This window comes from Camelina sativa, chromosome 7, assembly GCF_030686135.1.
Source record: "Camelina sativa cultivar CO46 ecotype springtype chromosome 7, ASM3068613v1".
NCBI classification, from domain to species: domain Eukaryota; kingdom Viridiplantae; phylum Streptophyta; class Magnoliopsida; order Brassicales; family Brassicaceae; genus Camelina; species Camelina sativa.
Genome location: NC_141886.1, coordinates 19,004,824 through 19,024,307, shown reverse-complemented (window position 1 = coordinate 19,024,307; position 19,484 = coordinate 19,004,824). Strand labels below are relative to the sequence as shown.

General features: G+C 38.2%; 1 protein-coding gene, 1 non-coding gene and 1 pseudogene across 2 annotated transcripts; all 3 read left to right on the top strand.

Moving 5' to 3' along the window:
* Positions 1 to 4,747: 4,747 nt before the first annotated feature.
* LOC147941429 (LEAF RUST 10 DISEASE-RESISTANCE LOCUS RECEPTOR-LIKE PROTEIN KINASE-like 2.5) lies at positions 4,748 to 7,144 on the top strand. Its single transcript, XM_087459151.1, has 3 exons — positions 4,748 to 5,686; positions 5,782 to 5,814; positions 5,910 to 7,144. Exons 1-3 carry the CDS (start codon positions 4,888 to 4,890, stop codon positions 7,055 to 7,057), a joined length of 1,980 nt encoding a protein of 659 aa, XP_087315277.1. The 5' UTR covers positions 4,748 to 4,887; the 3' UTR covers positions 7,058 to 7,144.
* Positions 7,145 to 8,310: 1,166 nt separating this feature from the next.
* LOC147941427 (uncharacterized) lies at positions 8,311 to 16,886 on the top strand (annotated as a pseudogene).
* LOC147941428 (small nucleolar RNA R71) lies at positions 14,141 to 14,247 on the top strand. The gene has a single exon (XR_015562977.1). It is a non-coding gene; the product is annotated as a small nucleolar RNA R71 (small nucleolar RNA).
* Positions 16,887 to 19,484: the final 2,598 nt, after the last annotated feature.

Here is a 19,484-nt window from a genome sequence, read left to right as displayed (position 1 = left end):
AAGTCTGTCATTAGCACCAGGTGCTTCACTGGATTTTGTATTCGTCTAAACATGATGCTTCTCCCCTTCCCTGATTCTCTTTTTACAGGTTTGTCTATAAATCAATCCGTTGAAATCAGGTTTGTTAGTTATAATCATATTTGTAAAATTCATTAGTAATCTGAATGCTTAAACTTTTAAGTTGTGTATTCGATTGATATAGACAAAGTGTTGGAATTGGTTGAACATAGAAGAAGAAGATGTGTTGTCAATGAAGAAGGTCAACAACAAAAGAAGAAAGGAACAAGTCAACTAGGGAAGTTGGGCTTGAAGTGTTTTGTTAATAAGAAGTGTTAATGGGCCGCATGATTGGTCAAAGCCCAAATAAAGAAATGCGTTGTGTTAGTCATAGTTTCTTCTATTTTGCTGTCAAGCACATATGCAAATTTTGGAGTGAGATTTAAAGCTTATCAAGTAAAGTTATAGCTATGGGAAAAGTTTTCTAAAGATATAGTAATTAAAAGAGTTATTAGGCATAATCTGGATCATGTCAAGGTAATTTGCTGAATCACCATAAATTTCTTCAATAAAAAGACAAATTTGAAGTAAAAGTAAATTTTTATGGAGAGGTAGGGTGTTTTTTTTTGGACAACATAATCTTTTTGGTATAACATATTTTGTCTATAAACTTATTTGGTTGCTTATATAATCATTTTCCAGTTATTACGTCATCAATATGATTTTTACAGAAAGAAAATCATTTTTTTTTCAAAAATCTCTATACAAAACAAATATATATTAATTCAGTTATTTAAATTAAGCTAAGAATTAAGCTAAGAATTTATTTAAATCTTTATAATTATAAATATATATTAATTCAGTTATTTACAATATAAACTATTAACTAAAATAAAAGTAAAAATAAGTAATTTGTGACGGAACTTAGTTGACTGATATATTCGTTTTCTTTATGGATCAGATTTAAAACATTGTTTAGAATAATAAATAAGACTTTTGTTGTTTTCTTAAAGTAAAATAAATTTTCACTAAAAGAAGATACAAGAAAAAAAATTCATCATCTTGTGTTTTTGCTAAGAGGATGTCATTTAAGTGATTACCTTATAAATATTAGAATGCATAAAGTATACAATAAAATTTGAGTAAAATCATAATACTAAATTCCTATTTTTACAAAACTTTTAAATGCTCAATATTATTTATCTTAAACTATAATTAATTATTACAATTAGTCCGCATACTAACAAGTTCAAAAACAAATCAAGAAAAAATTACAAACAACATACAAAAAAATACAACAAAATCTATATTATGAAAGTTGGCCAACTCTCTCCATCTTTCTGCCACATCAGCAATGGAGAGAGTGCCACATGTCCATCTTTCTTTATGTTACTTGACTGACCCTCTACGTCTTTCTTTGCTTGATTTTCGTAGTAACTGATACTTCGACCCTTTTCGTCTTCTCTTGCTTTAGTAACTGCTCCTTTATAATATCTCTCACATTCTGATGTTTTTTTTGTAGTGAAAAAAAATGTGGAAGATGAAGGTCAACTATAGAGAAAGGAGAACTTGAAGATCAAGCATATTCAGAGAATACTCTTTTCAAGAAATCACCAATGAGACTTGGCTTTAGAATATAGATTATAATGCTGAAGATAACAGAGGACTGAACTTTCTAAAGAAAGAAATTTGTCTTATACTAATGTTAAGATAATCTTAATATGAAATTGTCAAATTGGAAATGACTAGTATGCTTATTGTTCCAAATAATTGATGGGTACAGCTTGTGTCTTTTAAGGTTTCTCAAGAGTTTATATCCACGCATGAACGAATTTATATTGGTTGTTATTTTTTGTAGTTTACCTATACTATGTTAATGCATTAGTAATGATTTATTTCTTTTGCTCAAAATAGATTATAAGTTAGTTTCTTCATTATGGGAATTGCATGCTATGTTTTGCTTATTTTTTTCTTTAATTATTCCTATATTTCTTGCTTTGGTACGTTGTAGTTGTAACATCCGTTTTCCGGGAATAGAATTTGAGATATGTTGAGTAAACCAAAAGAGTGAATTTTAATTAATTTTGGTTTAATTAAATCCTGGTTTAATCTAATTAAACCAAAAATCCCTAATCTCTTTCTCAAAGTCACGCCTCCTCTCCTGTTTTTGCTATTGTCGACATTGTTATGAGAGGGAGAGGGAGAGAACTCTTACTTGTTTAGTGTAACGGAGGAAGAGAAAGAGATGGAATTTTTTCTTTAGAGTAACGAGAGAAACATAACTGTCAGGGTTTGGGAGAAGGAAGATCCGATTACTCAAAACGTTTCGAAATGTACTGAGTTTTGGTAGGGGTGTAGCTAAGATATTTTCGTACACTCTCCGTTTTACAGAAGTGAATTTGGGTTAATATTCTAGGATTTATTGGCAGTTTAGTGGGGCGTTTTGTCTCAGTCGCGGATTGAGACCAGCGGGTGTTTCGGGATCGATTGCGGTTTCACCTGAGATCTGATTGTTCTGAAATTTTGTGGGGAGCTTCAGGACGTGTCGACCTTGCTTTTCACTGAAGGGAATAGAAAGTTAACGGTTCTTTTTGATTTCGTAGTTTCACTTGTGATGTTGTTCTTTTCTGATTTTTCTGGCAGTTTGTTTTCAATGTTTGTTTATTGGTGTGATTGCTTGTAGGAGCGAGTTTAGTTGTTCTTGGATATTGGAGAGCCTCTCATCTGGTTGTTATTATTTTTGTGAATCACTTGTTAAGGCGAGTGCGTGACCAAGAGCTTATCTAAGCGATTGTGTTGTAAGACTTGTTTTGTGTGATGATGTGTAGGTGTGGTGAAAGTGTTATTGGTTGTTATGTTTAATAGTTGGTTTGTTATATTTTATTTGGAGTTGTACTCTTGATTTGCTTGTGTGTATAGCTCGTAGATGGGAGGATCGTCTCACTGGGTATTTCTGGTAATACTCACGCATCTCATTGTGTTTGTGGTGCAGGTAGAGGCAAAGTGTGATCGTGGGATCATGGCAATGAAGATGAGGATGTTATATTGGCTCGCTTGGTTGTTGTCTGGCTTTTGTTAGATTGCTAGAGTTGAGTCCTAGAATGTTGTTTAGGATTGCTGGTTTTTGGTTTATGTTGATTGGATCTTTAGTTTATGGTTTTGGAATTATTACGGTTTATTTGATATTGGTTATTGGTTTATTGGTTTTATTATTTTCGCTTTTGGTGTGATCGTGGTTAGGTGGCTAGTGGGTATGGAACCACTAGCTTAGATGTTTTTTTATTATATTATATTTATATATTTATTATTTATTAATTAAAAAAAAAAAATGGGTCAGGTCGTTTCAGCTTGGTATCAGAGCCCTTACGGTTCTAGGTTTGGGTTCACTAGGTTTTTGTTGTTGATATTGGGACAAATTATACTCCGTTTAACAGCTTAGATTTTAAAAATTAATAAATAACATAATCATAAAATAAATTATTACAAATTTTCATCAAAAAAAAAGTTCAGCGGCGGTTTTCCGTAGGTTAGTACCTAGTATTATATTATAATCTACCTATTCGTGTATTTTTGTTTGTCACTAAATCAGTAATAGTGACTCACTAGCCTTCCTTGACTATACCATATATCATATTATCAATAATAAAATTTTAAATACTAATATAATTAGTGAAAGTTTCACAATACAATTTTCAACTCTCATAATTTGTTTGATCATACTAATAAAATAAATTGGATTTTAAATTTATTCACTTGATCTTAATACATTATAACTAAAAAACATTTTTATGTCAAAAATAACAAGGAAATAATTTAGTCTTTGATAATAAAATATCTACAATGTTGACTTTTCCAGTCTTATAATTCTTCCATTGTCGATACGAAAAAGACATATTTTTAATGTATGCAGAGAAAAAAAAAATTAGGAGAAAGTTGACCAACAAGTCTCTGTCACTTCCACACAAGATTTAATCCCATGTTTTGGATATCTTTCTGAGATAATTCTTAAGCACATAATTAATTCACTTGTATTTGCTATCTGTTCAAACAATAATTCGAAATTAATAAAATATTAAATATTACACAAAACATGATTATTAGAAGAAACAAAAAAAAATTAGATTAGAAAATGGTATATATAATCGTTTTTCTATTTAACTAAATATGTATATTATTGTATATTGTTAACGAAATTAATATCCTACTATATTAATTGGGAAGTACAAATATGAAACTAACCTTAAAATATATAAAAAAATTACATTCATATGCCATTAGAAAAACATAGTTAATTAATTAATCTTTATTAATTATTAATAAACAAAAAAAATCATTAACAGACCAAATTAAATTAAATCTACAAAAGTAAATAGAATCTATTCCAATCTAAACTAATTTGTACTTGAATATAAAAAAAATATTATTAAAAAATTAACAGCTAAGATTTTAAAAATCTAATCGAATAAAATCTACAACTACAAATTTTATCAACATTTTTTACCAGGACAAGTTAAAATTTTTATTAAAAAACTAATAGATAAAATCTATATCAGTTCCGTTTAACAGCTTAGATTTTAAAAATTAATAAATAACATAATAATAAAATAAATTATACAAATTTTCATCAAAAAAAAAGTTCAGCGGCGGTTTTCCGCAGGTTAGTACCTAGTATTATATTATAATCTACCTTTTCGTGTATTTTTGTTTGTCACTAAATCAGTAATAGTGACTCACTAGCCTTCCTTGACTTGTCCTTCTCCTTCGTGAGGTATATTGTTTCGTTTCCACAATTCCACTGGCTTCTTATCTCTATCTTTCTTTCTAACAATACATAAGACCTTCACCAAGACGCTTCATTTTCTTTCTTTCTTTTTTTTCACTTGCAGCACAATGATCAATCTGTTTTTATCCCCAACAAAATCTATATCCCTTAGGATCATATTGATGCTCTTTGTTATCCCATCTTGTGTTTTCTCATCTAATGATCTTTACAGACACTGCAGTCAACCGATTAAATGCGGTAATCAGAACGGTCTCTTGTACCCATTCTGGATTCCTGGCAGAGAAGAGTGCGGCCATCCCGAGTTCAAGCTCGAGTGTAGCGCAAGATTTGCAGAGGTTAGTTTCTCCTCTGTAACGTTCAGAATCTTGGACGCTAAAAATGTCTCTGGTACCATAAGACTAGCCAGATCCGATCTTATCAACGATCTTTGTCCCTCTGCTCTTTTAAATGTTCCCTTCGTGGAAAACATCCTTTCATTTGCTCCCAACACCGATTTGATAACAATTTTTTACGGTTGTGACGTTTCACGGGTGGTTTATACTTATGGTGGCATGCTTGGTTGTCCGATTGATAAGACTACTCTCAAAAGAAATTACTATGTGACGAGAAACCTCTCGTCTCCTCTACTTCAAGGGATCAGTTCATCTTTAAACGACTTCAGGAGATTTTGCGAAAGAAACGTTAGTATTCCCGCATCTGGACCTTCCCTCGACACACTACAGACAAGTCCGACTACAGTTAAACTAAAAAACGCTCTTGAAGATGGTTTTGAGCTTGGTCTTAACCAAGAATGTCAGATGTGCATAGGTTCTGGGGGTGCTTGTGGATATAATAAGACCTCAAGTGGATTCATCTGCTATTGTGTAGATGAACCACGTAATGGTACTTGCGGTTCAAGAAAAAAAGGTAACATTTCTTGCTTATAGTTTCCTAATGTTTTTTTTTTTTTATGAACCACCACTTAGGTAATGAGTTCATTTGGTGCCGTTCCATTGATGCAGGAATCGCTCATGGAGCTGGGGCAAAAATAATAGGTGCTTAACCTGACCTTATTGCTAAAGTATACCTGAGTAAATTCTGAAATTTTTTTATCTTGTAGAGATGATTATTTTTTTTCTTCTTACAATAGGTTCAGGAGTAGGTGTTATTCTGTTCATGGTCCTGGTTTTAACGTTGGTTCTACTAATTCTCCGAAAGAGAAGAACATCGCATGGTCTTAGTCAACAAAACCTCAAGACACTTCCACAACCAAGACTCAATGCACTGATTCCACTGAAGCAGTATAGTTACGCACAAGTGAAGAGAATTACAAATTCATTCGCGGAACAGATTGGGAGCGGCAGATTTGGAGTTGTCTATAAAGGAACCCTTTGTGATGGACGTTTTGTTGCAGTGAAGGTCTTGAAAGAAATAAAGGGTGATAATGGTGAAGACTTCATCAATGAAGTTGCAAGCATGAGTCAAACTTCTCATGTCAACATTGTTACTCCACTAGGATTCTGCTCTCAAGGTTCCAAGAGAGCAATTATTTATGAATTTCTGGAAAATGGGTGTCTTGATAAGTTCCTCTCAGACAAGACCTCAATGGATATAGATTGTACAACACTTTCAAGAATTGCGCTTGGAGTTGCACGTGGTTTAGAGTACTTGCACCATGGCTGCAAAACAAGGATTGTACATTTTGATATTAAACCACAAAATGTACTACTAGACGACAATCTTTGTCCCAAAGTTTCAGACTTTGGCCTTGCTAAGCTTTGTGAGAAGAAAGAGAGCATCTTGTCATTGCTAGACACAAGAGGTACAATAGGTTATATTGCACCTGAACTGTTTTCAAAAATGTACGGTAGAGCTTCCCACAAGTCAGACGTGTATAGCTACGGAATGTTGGTCCTTGAGATGATAGGAGCAACATGGAATAAAGAAAGACCTTCTCAAAACTCTGCATCGAACACAAGCTCAATGTACTTTCCTGAATGGGTATACAAGGATCTTGAGAAGGGAGACACTGGAAGGTCTATCGAAAATGGAATTAACTGCAAAGATGAGGAGATGATCAAGAAGATGACATTGGTGGGTTTGTGGTGTATTCAATGTTCTCCATCAGATCGCCCAGCGATGAACAGAGTTGTAGAGATGATGGAAGGAAACGTAGATGCTATTGAAGTCCCTCCTAGGCCTGTCTTTCAAATTCCATCAGCGCCTTTTGAAGAATCTTCTACGCTTTCGGAGGATACATCGGGATATGAAAGCAGCAAAATGCATTCATCAATTTAATATACCATCTACATAATGAGAGTGTTTTTAACATGATTTTCAATGTACTATTCTTATATTTAAACCACGTTATCCCTTATATATTAACCAGAGAGAGTGTACTAAGATCACCAACTTTATGCACAACATCAAAACAAACAAAATGAAACTTATGCATCAAAATGATAAATCTAAAGTTTTAATAAAGGCTCCTAATTATTTTTTTTGCTTTTTTACTTTTGTTCCTTCTGCATCTACTCTTACCTATTTGTAAGAGTAACAATAAACCACAAAATTTAGCACTGTAGAGAAATTGATATTCTTCTGACACAGAATACTAATTTAGAATGAGAAAAATTGAGCTAGTAAGTTGTAACTACGACAATAACGGTTACATCTACAACATATGTTTTACATCTACGACATTACTAGAGTGCTTTTAATATGATTTTCAATGTAATATTCTTATATTTAAACCATGTTATCCCTTATATATTAACCAGAGAGAGTGTACTAAGATCACCAACTTCATGCACAACATCAAAACAAACAAAATGAAAATTATGCATCAAAATGATAAATCTAAAGTTTTATTAAAGGCTCCTAATTATTTATTTTTTGCTTTTTTACTTTTCTTCCTTTTGCATCTCCTCTTACCTATTTGTACGAGTAACAATAAACCGCAAAATTTAGCATTGTAGACAAAGTTTATATTCTCCTGACAGAGAATACTAACTTTTGAAAGAGAAAAATTGTTAACACTATAATCTTATATTGTATAGTTTATATATGATTAGTATAGAGTTGGTGTATTAAGTTTCCCTTAGCTTAATACACTTAGTATATATAGACTTGTATTGTTTCTGATTCCAATTAACGAGAAATTAGATTCTTCTTTCATCTCTCTCTCTAACTGTCAACATGGTATCAGAGCAAGAACGTTAGTGAGAGAATCTTCTTCCGCTTCATTGAATTCGATTGATTCATCATCCGATCTTTCGATTTCTCTTTTGATTTCTCATTCGATCATCTTCTTCTCTTTGGGTTTCTCTTTCTTTTCTTTTTTGGAGCTCAAATCCAGCTCGATTTCACAAAATTGCTTCGCGATGAGTGCGACGTTTAATCAAATTGCTTCTCTCTTCGTTGTACATCTCTTAATGGCGATTGCGGTGTTTGTTATCCTCGTCGTTGCTCTCGTAAGTGTTCTTGTTGCAATTTTCTCTGTTTGAGAGATTGGTGTTTTCCGATTTGCTTTTGGTATCGTATTCTTGGTTATGACGAATTCAGTATCCGATTCGGCTCAACAACCTGATCAATATAATAATCCTTACTTCCTTCATGGCACTGATCATGCTGGATTAGTTTTAGTCTCGGATAGATTGACTACAGGTGCAAAGTTTAACTCATGGCGAAGGTCCATGTGAATGGCTCTAAATGTCAGGAACAAATTGGAATTTATTGACGGTACGATCTCTAAACCATCATCTGATCACCGTGACTATGGTTCTTGGAGTCGTTGCAATGATATGGTATCTACTTGGTTGATGAATTCTGTGTCCAAGAAAATAGGCCAGAGTCTTTTGTTTATTCCAACTGCTGAAGGGATTTGGAAAGATATTATTTCGAGGTTTAAACAGGATGATGCTCCGAGAGTTTATGAAATAGAGCAGAAGCTGAGCTCACTTCATCAAGGAGCAATGGATGTGACTGCTTATTACACTGAATTGGTAACTCTTTGGGAGGAGCTTAAGAACTATGTAGAACTTCTATTTGTACTTGTGGCAAGTGTGAGTGTAGTGCTGCTTTGTTATGGGAGAAGTTGCAACAAAGGAGTCGGGTGACAAAATTTTTGATGGGACTAAATGACTCGTATGAAGCCACTCGTCGTCATATTTTGATGATAAAGCCCATGCCATCGATTGAGAATGCTTTTCACATGGTGACTGAAGATGAGAGGCAACAGAACATTGCTAAGCCTACTCGGACTGATGGTGTTGTTTTTCAAACTTCTGGTCCTCCTACTACAAATGTTTCTGATGTTTCTACTTATGCTGGACCACCTGATCATGTGGCTTATGCAGTTCAGAACTCCTATCGCCCAAGGCAATCTCGACCTCTCTATTGTGGCATGTCAGGACATGTTGTTCAGAAGTGCTTCAAACTTCATGGTTATCCACATGGATACATTCCTGGTTTCAAGAGTATCTCTTCTGGTTATTGATACACAGAGTTTTAAACCCTATTTTCCTACTGCAAGTGCACAGCAAAGAAGTAGTACTTAGGGGTCGAATCCCACGAAGACCAAGTTTTACTCTATGGTTCTATTGGTTCAATTTCAAGCTAAGACAATTCAAGGTTGGTTTTTGGTAACAATTAAGCGATTAAAACGGTATAAAAAGGCAATAAACAAAACACTAGATCAGGGGTAATTCTTGGGAATTTCAGAGATAGCAACCAAACAACTATTCAGGGCATAGATTAAGTACCAGTCTAGAACTCAAACATAAATATAAACTGATCCACTGTCGTGGCATCAATAACTCTATCTGATCGATTCTGTGCGGAAACGCGGAGCACGTGCTCAGACATCCGGAGCACATGCTCGGCGGTCCATAAACCCTAAACTGTCGTTTGAGCCCAGAATCGCAGACAAGCATTAAAGAACAGGAATGATAAGTTCACAAATCACCTACACATCAACTTTCGCAGGTCTAGGATAATTTGCCCACTAATGTCTTTTCTAGCAACCTATTACACTTTTGATGAATAGATAAACCTAAAATCATAGATTGGGTGATCAAATCAACCTAAGCATTAAGACTAACAATAGTGAAGACAATCGATTATATAAAGCCCTATTTGTGTTCTGTTGCTAACCCATGAAACCCCTTTTGAAACCCCTAATCTAGCAAAGAAAACTACTCAGACATAGAGAAATGAATCATAGCAAAAGATGAGAAATTCAATGACATAAAAATAAAAAGGGTTCAGAGAATCATAAACAAGGTAGCCGCTCTTCCTCACCCACAAAACGTCGCTCAAAAACCCAAAAGAAAAGAGTCTATCTTTTTCTCCTAAAAACCCTAGGTTAAATAGCATACAAGTAGAGAAAAATAAGGAAAGAATCCAAATCAAATCTCCCTATTAAAAATCGATCTCCTCCCTCTTTCTCTCACAAAGGATCGCCTAAAATAAGGGGAATTAGGCAGGGAATCGGCGCCTAGATGCTTGCCACGTGTCGTCATGAATCCGTAGAGTTGGGAGCATGTGCTCGGAAATCGGGAGCATGTGCTCCTGGGTCTAAAATCAGCTTTTCTGCTCCAATTCAACTCCTTTCTGCTCCGATTGCTCCTGCTGTTCCAATCCTTGCTTTTAGCTTTCTAGCCTCTTATTATAACCTGAAAAGGACTCAAACAACTACAAAACTATCGAATAAACAGGGTCAAAGTGAGTCAAAACCGTAACATATCAACTCCCCCGGACTTAGATCTTTGTTTGTCCTCAAACAAACTCAAACCAAGCGCCAAGAGAGCCAAGGTGGGAACTCGCAAAAATCTCAGAAACCGTGAGTAGACCATAACCTGCAGACCACATGTGTTAGAACAAGCTATACCAAAAACTTCTCCAGCAAACATCTCCAAAACCAGAACCATAATTGGCAATCAAACCCAGAAAAAGATCACTTTCCAGACAAAGACTCTTTACATTCAATTAAAATTGGCGTGAGCTTCTCATTACGGGCATTAAGCTAGTGAAATCGAGGCTTGGTAGATAAAAGGTTGTTTTAATGGTGGAGCTATAGAGTGTTTAGGGGTTACCATTACTTCGAAAGAGATGCAGGATATCGCACAAAATGGTAAGGGAGAGTGGACTTATTGATGTCCACAACCTCTAATCGCTCTCCTCTTCTTATCTTCTCAAACTCAGCCTCTCTTTTCTCCTCAGGTTACAACGCATGCTCGGGGGTGTGTAACACTAGCTCTGGTCCCTTTCCATCATCCTTAAACGTTTTTTTTTTTTTTTTTTTTTTTTTGTTTTTTTTTTTTTTTTTTTTAGATGATATGAAGGATGATGGGGGATCTTCTTCTAATATTGCCCCTAGAGCATGCGGACCGTATCCTAGGCTCTCTCTCTGCTCAAAACAACTCGCGGACTCGGATGTATATAATTTCGGAGCAGGTGCTCGCGGGGTTGGAGCACGTGCTCTGTCCGTCCGGCTCTTTCCTCTTTGGTTCTCCAGCAAGAGCGAGTTAGAGATTGTGTCAGTCCTGCTCTCCCCGACCGTTTTGCACATAGCTGCACAGAATGAGAAAACAAAAATACAGGTGCAAGTGGTTTGAAAGGAGGTTAGGCTCGGGGTGGGTACTAACTTAAAATGAGTAGCTATTCAGGATCAGCAAGATTGGCAAAATGAATAAGAAGTCCTGAATATGTGACACGTTCCCTATCCTAATGCCCAAAACGAGAAGAATTTAAATCCGGTTAGGTTCCAATAAAGTAGAGACTAAGTCTTTCCGGTGAAACCTTAATGGGATGAAGCTTTTCTGGCCAGGAGAAGGGTCCGAATGTGAAGAGGTATTAGCTCGTCTCTGTACTCTTAGTTCTGCAACAATGGTCACTAGGAAACGGTCAAACTCACAAATGGTTAAAAACATCACAGATTTCGGTCCTAATTCCCACAAGTTTTGGTTCGACTCACATGATAAACTGACTCAATAAAAAGAAAAATGAAGAAAACAAGGGTCATAGGTGACCCTCCCCCGGACCCCGGACTTACTTCACACCGTCTCCGGTGTGAAAATAAGCCAAAGAGAGACCTAGACAAGAAGAAAAATAAAGATAGCAACAAAAATGAAAAGAAAATAAGGCGGATAGAACAATGATGGTGTGTGTAACCGTGATCAGGCGTCGGAATTGTCTGGGCTCTCGCTCTCCGAACGGGCAAGGTGGCGCCTCCGATGCGGTGGATAATAAAGCAATCTAGTCTCAAAAATCACTGAAATCGGTCTGGGCCTGGTGGGCATGGGCCTGAAATTCATTAAACTTACCTGGCCCAATCGCTCTTCTCTTTTTCTTCTTTTGTTTTTAGTTTGCCGAGCATGTGCATCGGGTTGCTCGCGTCCTGCGAGCATGTGCTCCGCATCTTTTTTTCTTTTTTTCTCAGTTCGCCGAGCATGTGCATCGGGTTGCTCGCGTCCTGTGAGCATGTGCTCCGCGTCTTCTTCCAACATTCCTTCTGCCTTTGTCAAGGCAACCTCCAACGGGTCGAGAGTGAGAACTTCATCGGTAACCTCATGTGCAACCTCTGAACCATCATCAACCACAAAATTCTGACCATCTATCATAGGTTTCTTGAGCAGCTTATTCATCTCAAACCTTGCAATCATATCCCCCAGCTGGAGATCGATCGCTCCCCCTTGCACATCTATAATCGCACCAGCTGTGCATAAGAATGATCTACCTAAGATCAGGGGGTCACGTGGTTCTTCTTCAAGTTCCAGAACCACAAAGTCTGCTGGTATAAGCGTGTCCCCTATCTGGACATGTAAATCCTCCAACACTCCTATGGGGCGCTTGGTGGATCTATCCGCGAATACTAAAGAAATCCGTGTAGACTTGAACTTCGTGTATCCCAGCCTTTTAGCCACTGAATATGGCATAAGGTTCACACTGGAACCTAGATCACAGAGGAAATTTGCAAAAATCGTTTTACCGATTCTCACGGATAAGACAAATCGCCCTGGATCATCTTTTTTCTTTAGCACTTTGTTTTGCAGCACAACACTGCACTCTCTTGAAACCATCATCACGTTCTCTTCCTCTGACACTCTCCCAGAAACCAACCCTTTCACATATCTCTTCAAAGCAGGTATCATCTGAACAGCTTCAGCTAGGGGTAGTTTTACCGTCAATTCTCTCAACATCTCCTTGCACTTTGCATCCTCCAAATCCTTGCGAGATTTCTTAGGAGGAACAGGGTAAGGAACCCTAGGGGTGTACACGCGTGCAGGAGGTACCTCAGTAGGAACGGTCTGATCGGGAGTCGGGAGCACGTGCTCGCTGGATGGGAGCACATGCTCGCCGGATGCTTCGGCTTCTTTTTGACTCAACGGTGGAGTCTCAGCAGCATGTTGAGGAAGGTATTCTTCAGCAATACCCTTGCCCTTGTCAATCCTAGCGGATGGTGCTTCTCTAGGGGGTAACTTCTTTTCTCCCCTTAGCTCAATCGCATAGACATACTCGTTCCGCGGGTTTGCTTCCCCTTTTCCGGGCAGAGTCCCAGGAGTTCTTTTCACGGCTTCAGCAGTCTGTGCAACCTGAACATCAAGCTTCTTCACATGTGACATTACTGCCTCATACTTCCCATTAAGGTCATTGTACATGGTATCGACCTTAGCGTTGATTTCCACTGAAGCTTTTTGTTGATTCACCAAGAGTTGTTGCATCATGTTTTTCAGCTCATCCTGAGAGCTGCTAGCAGATGAAGGTCCCAACTGCTGGTTGGTGAAAGGCAGTGCTTGCTGAGCGCTTGTATATGCCTGCTGGTTCCCCCCTTGGAAACGGTTTTGAGTGGGCACAAACTGTTTGCCTTGGAAGTTGTTTGAGAAGGTTTTCTGATAACTCATCTGATTCTGAGCTCCTTGCTGCGGATACACCTGATCCTGAGGATTTTCCACGTTGGTGCTTCTGTAGGACAAATTCGGATGGCTTATGTAGTTCGGGTTGAAACCCCTGTTCTGCACAAAACCTTGCCCACTCACATAATTAACCTCCATTGTTTCATCCTCTCTATCACAAATCTCCTGAGCTAGCGGCATGTCTCCGGTCTCATCGACAAAATGGACAGTTTTCTGGCTCCCCTTCAGAAGAAGGTTCACCTTGGCTGTCAACTCATCAATCTTTTGCGTATCAACACTGTTGACCTTCACGGACCTGTCATACTCAGGGGCCTTGTTGCTGGAGCTTGCAGCTAGGTTCTCAATCAACTGATATGCTCCTTCCTTAGACTTTGTCATAAAATCCCCATTGCTGGCCGAGTTGAGAACGTTTCTGTAGTCCCAGTTAACTCCATCATAAAAAATGCCTAGAATCTGTTCATCACTGAATCCATGGTGCGGACACTCTCTACGGTACTCTTTGTACCTCTCCCAAGCCTCGCAGAAGGCTTCTCCAGTGTGCTGTTGGAACGATGAAATCTTGTTCCTGAGGGCAGCGGTCTTAGCCTTGGTGTAGAAATGGTCCAGAAACGCAGACCTACACTGTTCCCATGATGTCAGAGACCCAGGTGGCAATGACTTCAGCCAACGTGAAGCTCTATCCGCAAGAGAGAAAGGAAAGAGCTTGCACTTCAGGAAGCCTGGCGGTATCCCATTTGAACCAGTGGTGCTACATATCTCCTCAAAATTCTCGATGTGGTCCATCGGAATCTCAACTGGGAGACCGTGAAATAGGTGCTGCTTCACTAGAGAGATCATCTGTGGCTTGATCTCAAAATCTTGGTTCGGATTGGTGGGAGGAACAATTGCCGCTTGGTTGGTGTAGGACACATGCGGGTTGTCCTTGTCCCCAATGGACGGTTGCGGCGGCGCGGCTCTTTCGTGTTGAGCACGGAGCAACTGCCCCAACTGTTGTCGAAGTTGCTGCAACTCGGCAGCCATATCCTCATTGTTTCTGTTGTCACCCATGTTGACGGATTGAAACTTTCTGTTCTTGCGGTTTTTTCTTTCTGCCAAAGAGAGCTCTGCGACTGACAAAGCAACTAGTTCTTCGGTGTTGTTTCTTCTTGTAGATCTTCTTGACATGCACCTGAAACACACGCAAAGAAGAAGCAGAAAGACAAATCAGTAAGGTCTTAGTCTAGTAATTTCGCCGAAAATCAAAGGTAAAATTTTGGTCCCCGGCAACGGCGCCAAAAACTTGATACACAGAGTTTTAAACCCTATTTTCCTACTGCAAGTGCACAGCAAAGAAGTAGTACTTAGGGGTCGAATCCCACGAAGACCAAGTTTTACTCTATGGTTCTATTGGTTCAATTTCAAGCTAAGACAATTCAAGGTTGGTTTTTGGTAACAATTAAGCGATCGATTCTAGAACAGGGGTAATTCTTGGGAATTTCAGAGATAGCAACCAAACAACTATTCAGGGCATAGATTAAGTACCAGTCTAGAACTCAAACATAAATATAAACTGATCCACTGTCGTGGCATCAATAACTCTATCTGATCGATTCTGTGCGGAAACGCGGAGCACGTGCTCAGACATCCGGAGCACATGCTCGGCGGTCCATAAACCCTAAACTGTCGTTTGAGCCCAGAATCGCAGACAAGCATTAAAGAACAGGAATAATAAGTTCACAAATCACCTACACATCAACTTTCGCAGGTCTAGGATAATTTGCCCACTAATGTCTTTTCTAGCAACCTATTACACTTTTGATGAATAGATAAACCTAAAATCATAGATTGGGTGATCAAATCAACCTAAGCATTAAGACTAACAATAGTGAAGACAATCGATTATATAAAGCCCTATTTGTGTTCTGTTGCTAACCCATGAAACCCCTTTTGAAACCCCTAATCTAGCAAAGAAAACTACTCAGACATAGAGAAATGAATCATAGCAAAAGATGAGAAATTCAATGACATAAAAATAAAAAGGGTTCAGAGAATCATAAACAAGGTAGCCGCTCTTCCTCCCCCACAAAACGTCGCTCAAAAACCCAAAAGAAAAGAGTCTATCTTTTTCTCCTAAAAACCCTAGGTTAAATAGCATACAAGTAGAGAAAAATAAGGAAAGAATCCAAATCAAATCTCCCTATTAAAAATCGATCTCCTCCCTCTTTCTCTCACAAAGGATCGCCTAAAATAAGGGGAATTAGGCAGGGAATCGGCGCCTAGATGCTTGCCACGTGTCGTCATGAATCCGTAGAGTTGGGAGCATGTGCTCGGAAATCGGGAGCATGTGCTCCTGGGTCTAAAATCAGCTTTTCTGCTCCAATTCAACTCCTTTCTGCTCCGATTGCTCCTGCTGTTCCAATCCTTGCTTTTAGCTTCCTAGCCTCTTATTATAACCTGAAAAGGACTCAAACAACTACAAAACTATCAAATAAACAGGGTCAAAGTGAGTCAAAACCGTAACATATCAGTTATCATGCTCAACGACCACATTCACAGAGTCTTCCATCTAAGAGTCAGAACCAAGGTCCATCACAAGCTCAATATCAACAACCGAGGACTCATGCTGTTGCCAATGTCACATCGACGATGCCTTATGTTCCTCCACCGGCTTTGAATGCGATCAATCTGGATGTTAGTAAAATGAGTTCAGACCAGATGCAGACTCTGATTCAGCAATTTTCAGCTCACATGACTCTTCCAGAAAATCAGGCTCTTGCCAAGGTTTCTTCCATTTATGAACATGGTGCTATGGCTATTGAATCATCTGCTGGTACTATCCCTTTTCCTTCTTCTTCTCTTCCTTATGAACATGATCACCTTACTTTTCAACACCAATGCCTATCATCTCTTTATTCAAGTCTTCCACATGGTTCTTGGATTATAGACACTGGTGCCACAACGCATATTTGTTCTGATATTGCATTGTTCAGTGAAACGGTACCAGTATCTGGTGTGACAGTCTCTTTACCGAATGCCACTAGAGTTGATATTGCACACACTAGCACAATTCATCTCTCGCATTCTCTCATCTTACATGATGTTTTACATGTTCCTTCTTTTAAATTTAACTTGATATTTGTTAGTAGTTTGTTAAAATCTAGCAATTGTTCTGCACATTTCTTTCCTAACTCATGTTTCATTCAGGAGTTTATTCAGGGCTTGATGATTGGTAGAGGCATCTTATTATATAATCTCTACATATTGCAACTTGATTCAACTGCATCTCATGCTTCGTCTTCCATCACACAACCTTCTCCTTTGTCTCATTTCTTTGGATCCTTGGTGGTTGATGGTGATCTTTGGCATGCTCGCCTTGGACATCCATCTGCTGACAGGTTACAACATATTCCGGGTACTGTCTCCAAGTCTACAAAGTCTACATCTCCTTGTCATGTGTGTCATTTAGCTAAGCAAAAACGATTGTCATATGTGTCTAATAGTAAACTGTCAGCTTTACCATTTGATTTACTTCATTTAGATGTTTGGGGCCCTTTCTCAACAGAATCAGTCGATGGATTGTACTAGAGCTACTTGGTTGTATATGTTGAGAAATAAAAGTGATGTTTCTGCTAATTTTCAAGATTTTATACAAATGGTTCATACTCAATACAGCTCTACAATCAAAGTCATACGAACTAACAATGCCCCTGAATTAGCATTTACAGATATTATTAAGAAAAATGGCATCTTGCATCAGTTTTCTTGTGCTTACACGCCTCAACAGAACTCTATAGTAGAAATAAAACATCAGCATCTCCTAAATGTGGCTAGAGCTTTACTTTTTCAGTCTAATGTCCCACTTGCATATTGGAGTGATTGTGTTTTAACTGCAGTTTTTCTAATCAATAGAACTCCATCTGCTCTGCTTCATCATGCTATGCCTTACGAATTACTTACTAAGCGAAAACCAGAGTATACTGTTCTTCGAGCCTTTGGTTGCTTGTGTTATGTTTCTACGTTGATGAAAGATCGTCATAAGTTCAGTCCTCGTGCTGATAGGTGTGTCTTCTTGGGGTATGCGTCTGGTTACAAAGGCTATAAAGTGTTGCATTTAGATACCAATACTATCTCCATATCTCATAATGTCATTTTTCATGAAACAATTTTCCACTTTCATGATGTCTCTGCATCTTTTCCTTCTGAGATTTTTAATTCCAAGATCTTACCAGTTTCGATTGATTTACCTGATGATGTGATGCATTCATTACCCATCCCTCTTGCAATGACGTCTCATGCATCATCAGAACATGTGCATACACCCTCTAGTGTTGTTCCGTTTACCACAGAGAGTGTTGCAGCAAACACTGGTGTCGTTCCTCTAAACAATGCTAGACCACGATGCACAGCTAAGGTACCGTGCTATTTGTCTGATTATCATTGTGCCCTTTCTCATCTTACATCACCTATTCCTCTTCCTAAAACACATAAAACTCCATATCCGCTTTCCTCAGTTCTTTCCTATAAACAGCTTAAATCTCCTTATCAGTCTATTGTCCTTTCTTTTTCTCTCGACACCGAACCTACCTCTTTTCAACAAGCCATCAAATGTAAGAAATGGACGAAGGCTATGGATGTGGAGCTAGATAATATGGAGGAGAGTGGGACGCTTGAGGTTGTTTCTCTACCTCCAGGTAAAAATGTAGTTGGTTGTAAATGGGTCTATACAATCAAATACAATGCCAATGATAGTGTTGAGCGGTATAAGGCTCGATTGGTAGCCAAGGGTTTTACTCAACAGGAGGGAGTTGATTTCTTTGAAACTTTTTCACCAGTTGCTAAGATGGGTAGTGTGAAGTTTCTTCTTGGTTTGGCAGCTAAGCTAGGATGGAGTCTTTACCAAATGGATGTCACAAGTGCTTTTTTGCACAGTGAACTTGATGAAGAAATATACATGAGTCTACCTCTTGGATATACTCCGGCTTCTGGGGTCTTACCTCCAAACCCTCTCTGCCGCTTGAACAAATCCATATATGGCCTAAAACAAGCCTCTCGTCAATGGTATAAGTGTTTCTCTTCTGTTCTCTTGAACAATGGATTCACCCAGGCACCTTCTGAGAATACTTTATTTGTCAAAATGACTGATTCATCTTTTATAGCACTTTTAGTGTATGTTGATGACATCATGATTGTGAGTAATAGTGATGCAGAGGTCCTTTCTATCAAAGAGATCCTTGCGAAGGCTTTCAAGATCAAGGATCTAGGACCGGCACGATTCTTTTTGGGGCTTGAGATAGCTCGTAACTCATCTGGTATATCCGTTAGTCAGCGTAAGTACTGCTTGAATCTCTTGAGTGATACAGGTTATTTAGGCTGCAAGCCAAAGAATGTACCGATGGATCCTACTAAGGCGTTATTCAAGGACATTGGTGTACTTCTCTCTGCAGACGAGGCCAGTTCTTACAGAGCTTTAATCGGACGTCTATTGTACTTGACTATCACCCGACCTGATATCACCTTCGCTGTCAACAAATTGAGCCAGTATTTGTCTTGTCCTACTGATGCACATCTCCACGCGGCTCAGCATGTTCTTAAATATCTCAAGAGGAATCCGGGACAAGGTTTATTTTACTCTGCTCAGGATGATCTTCGATTGACTGCATTCTCTGATGCAGACTGGGGAACTTGTCTTGACAGTCGGCGATCAGTCAAAGGGCTATGTACTTTCTTAGGCTCTTCTCTTATTACTTGGAGGTCTAAAAAGCAGAAGATCGTCAGTAGCAGCAGTACTGAATCAGAGTACAGGAGAATGGCTTTAGCTTCTGATGAGTTGG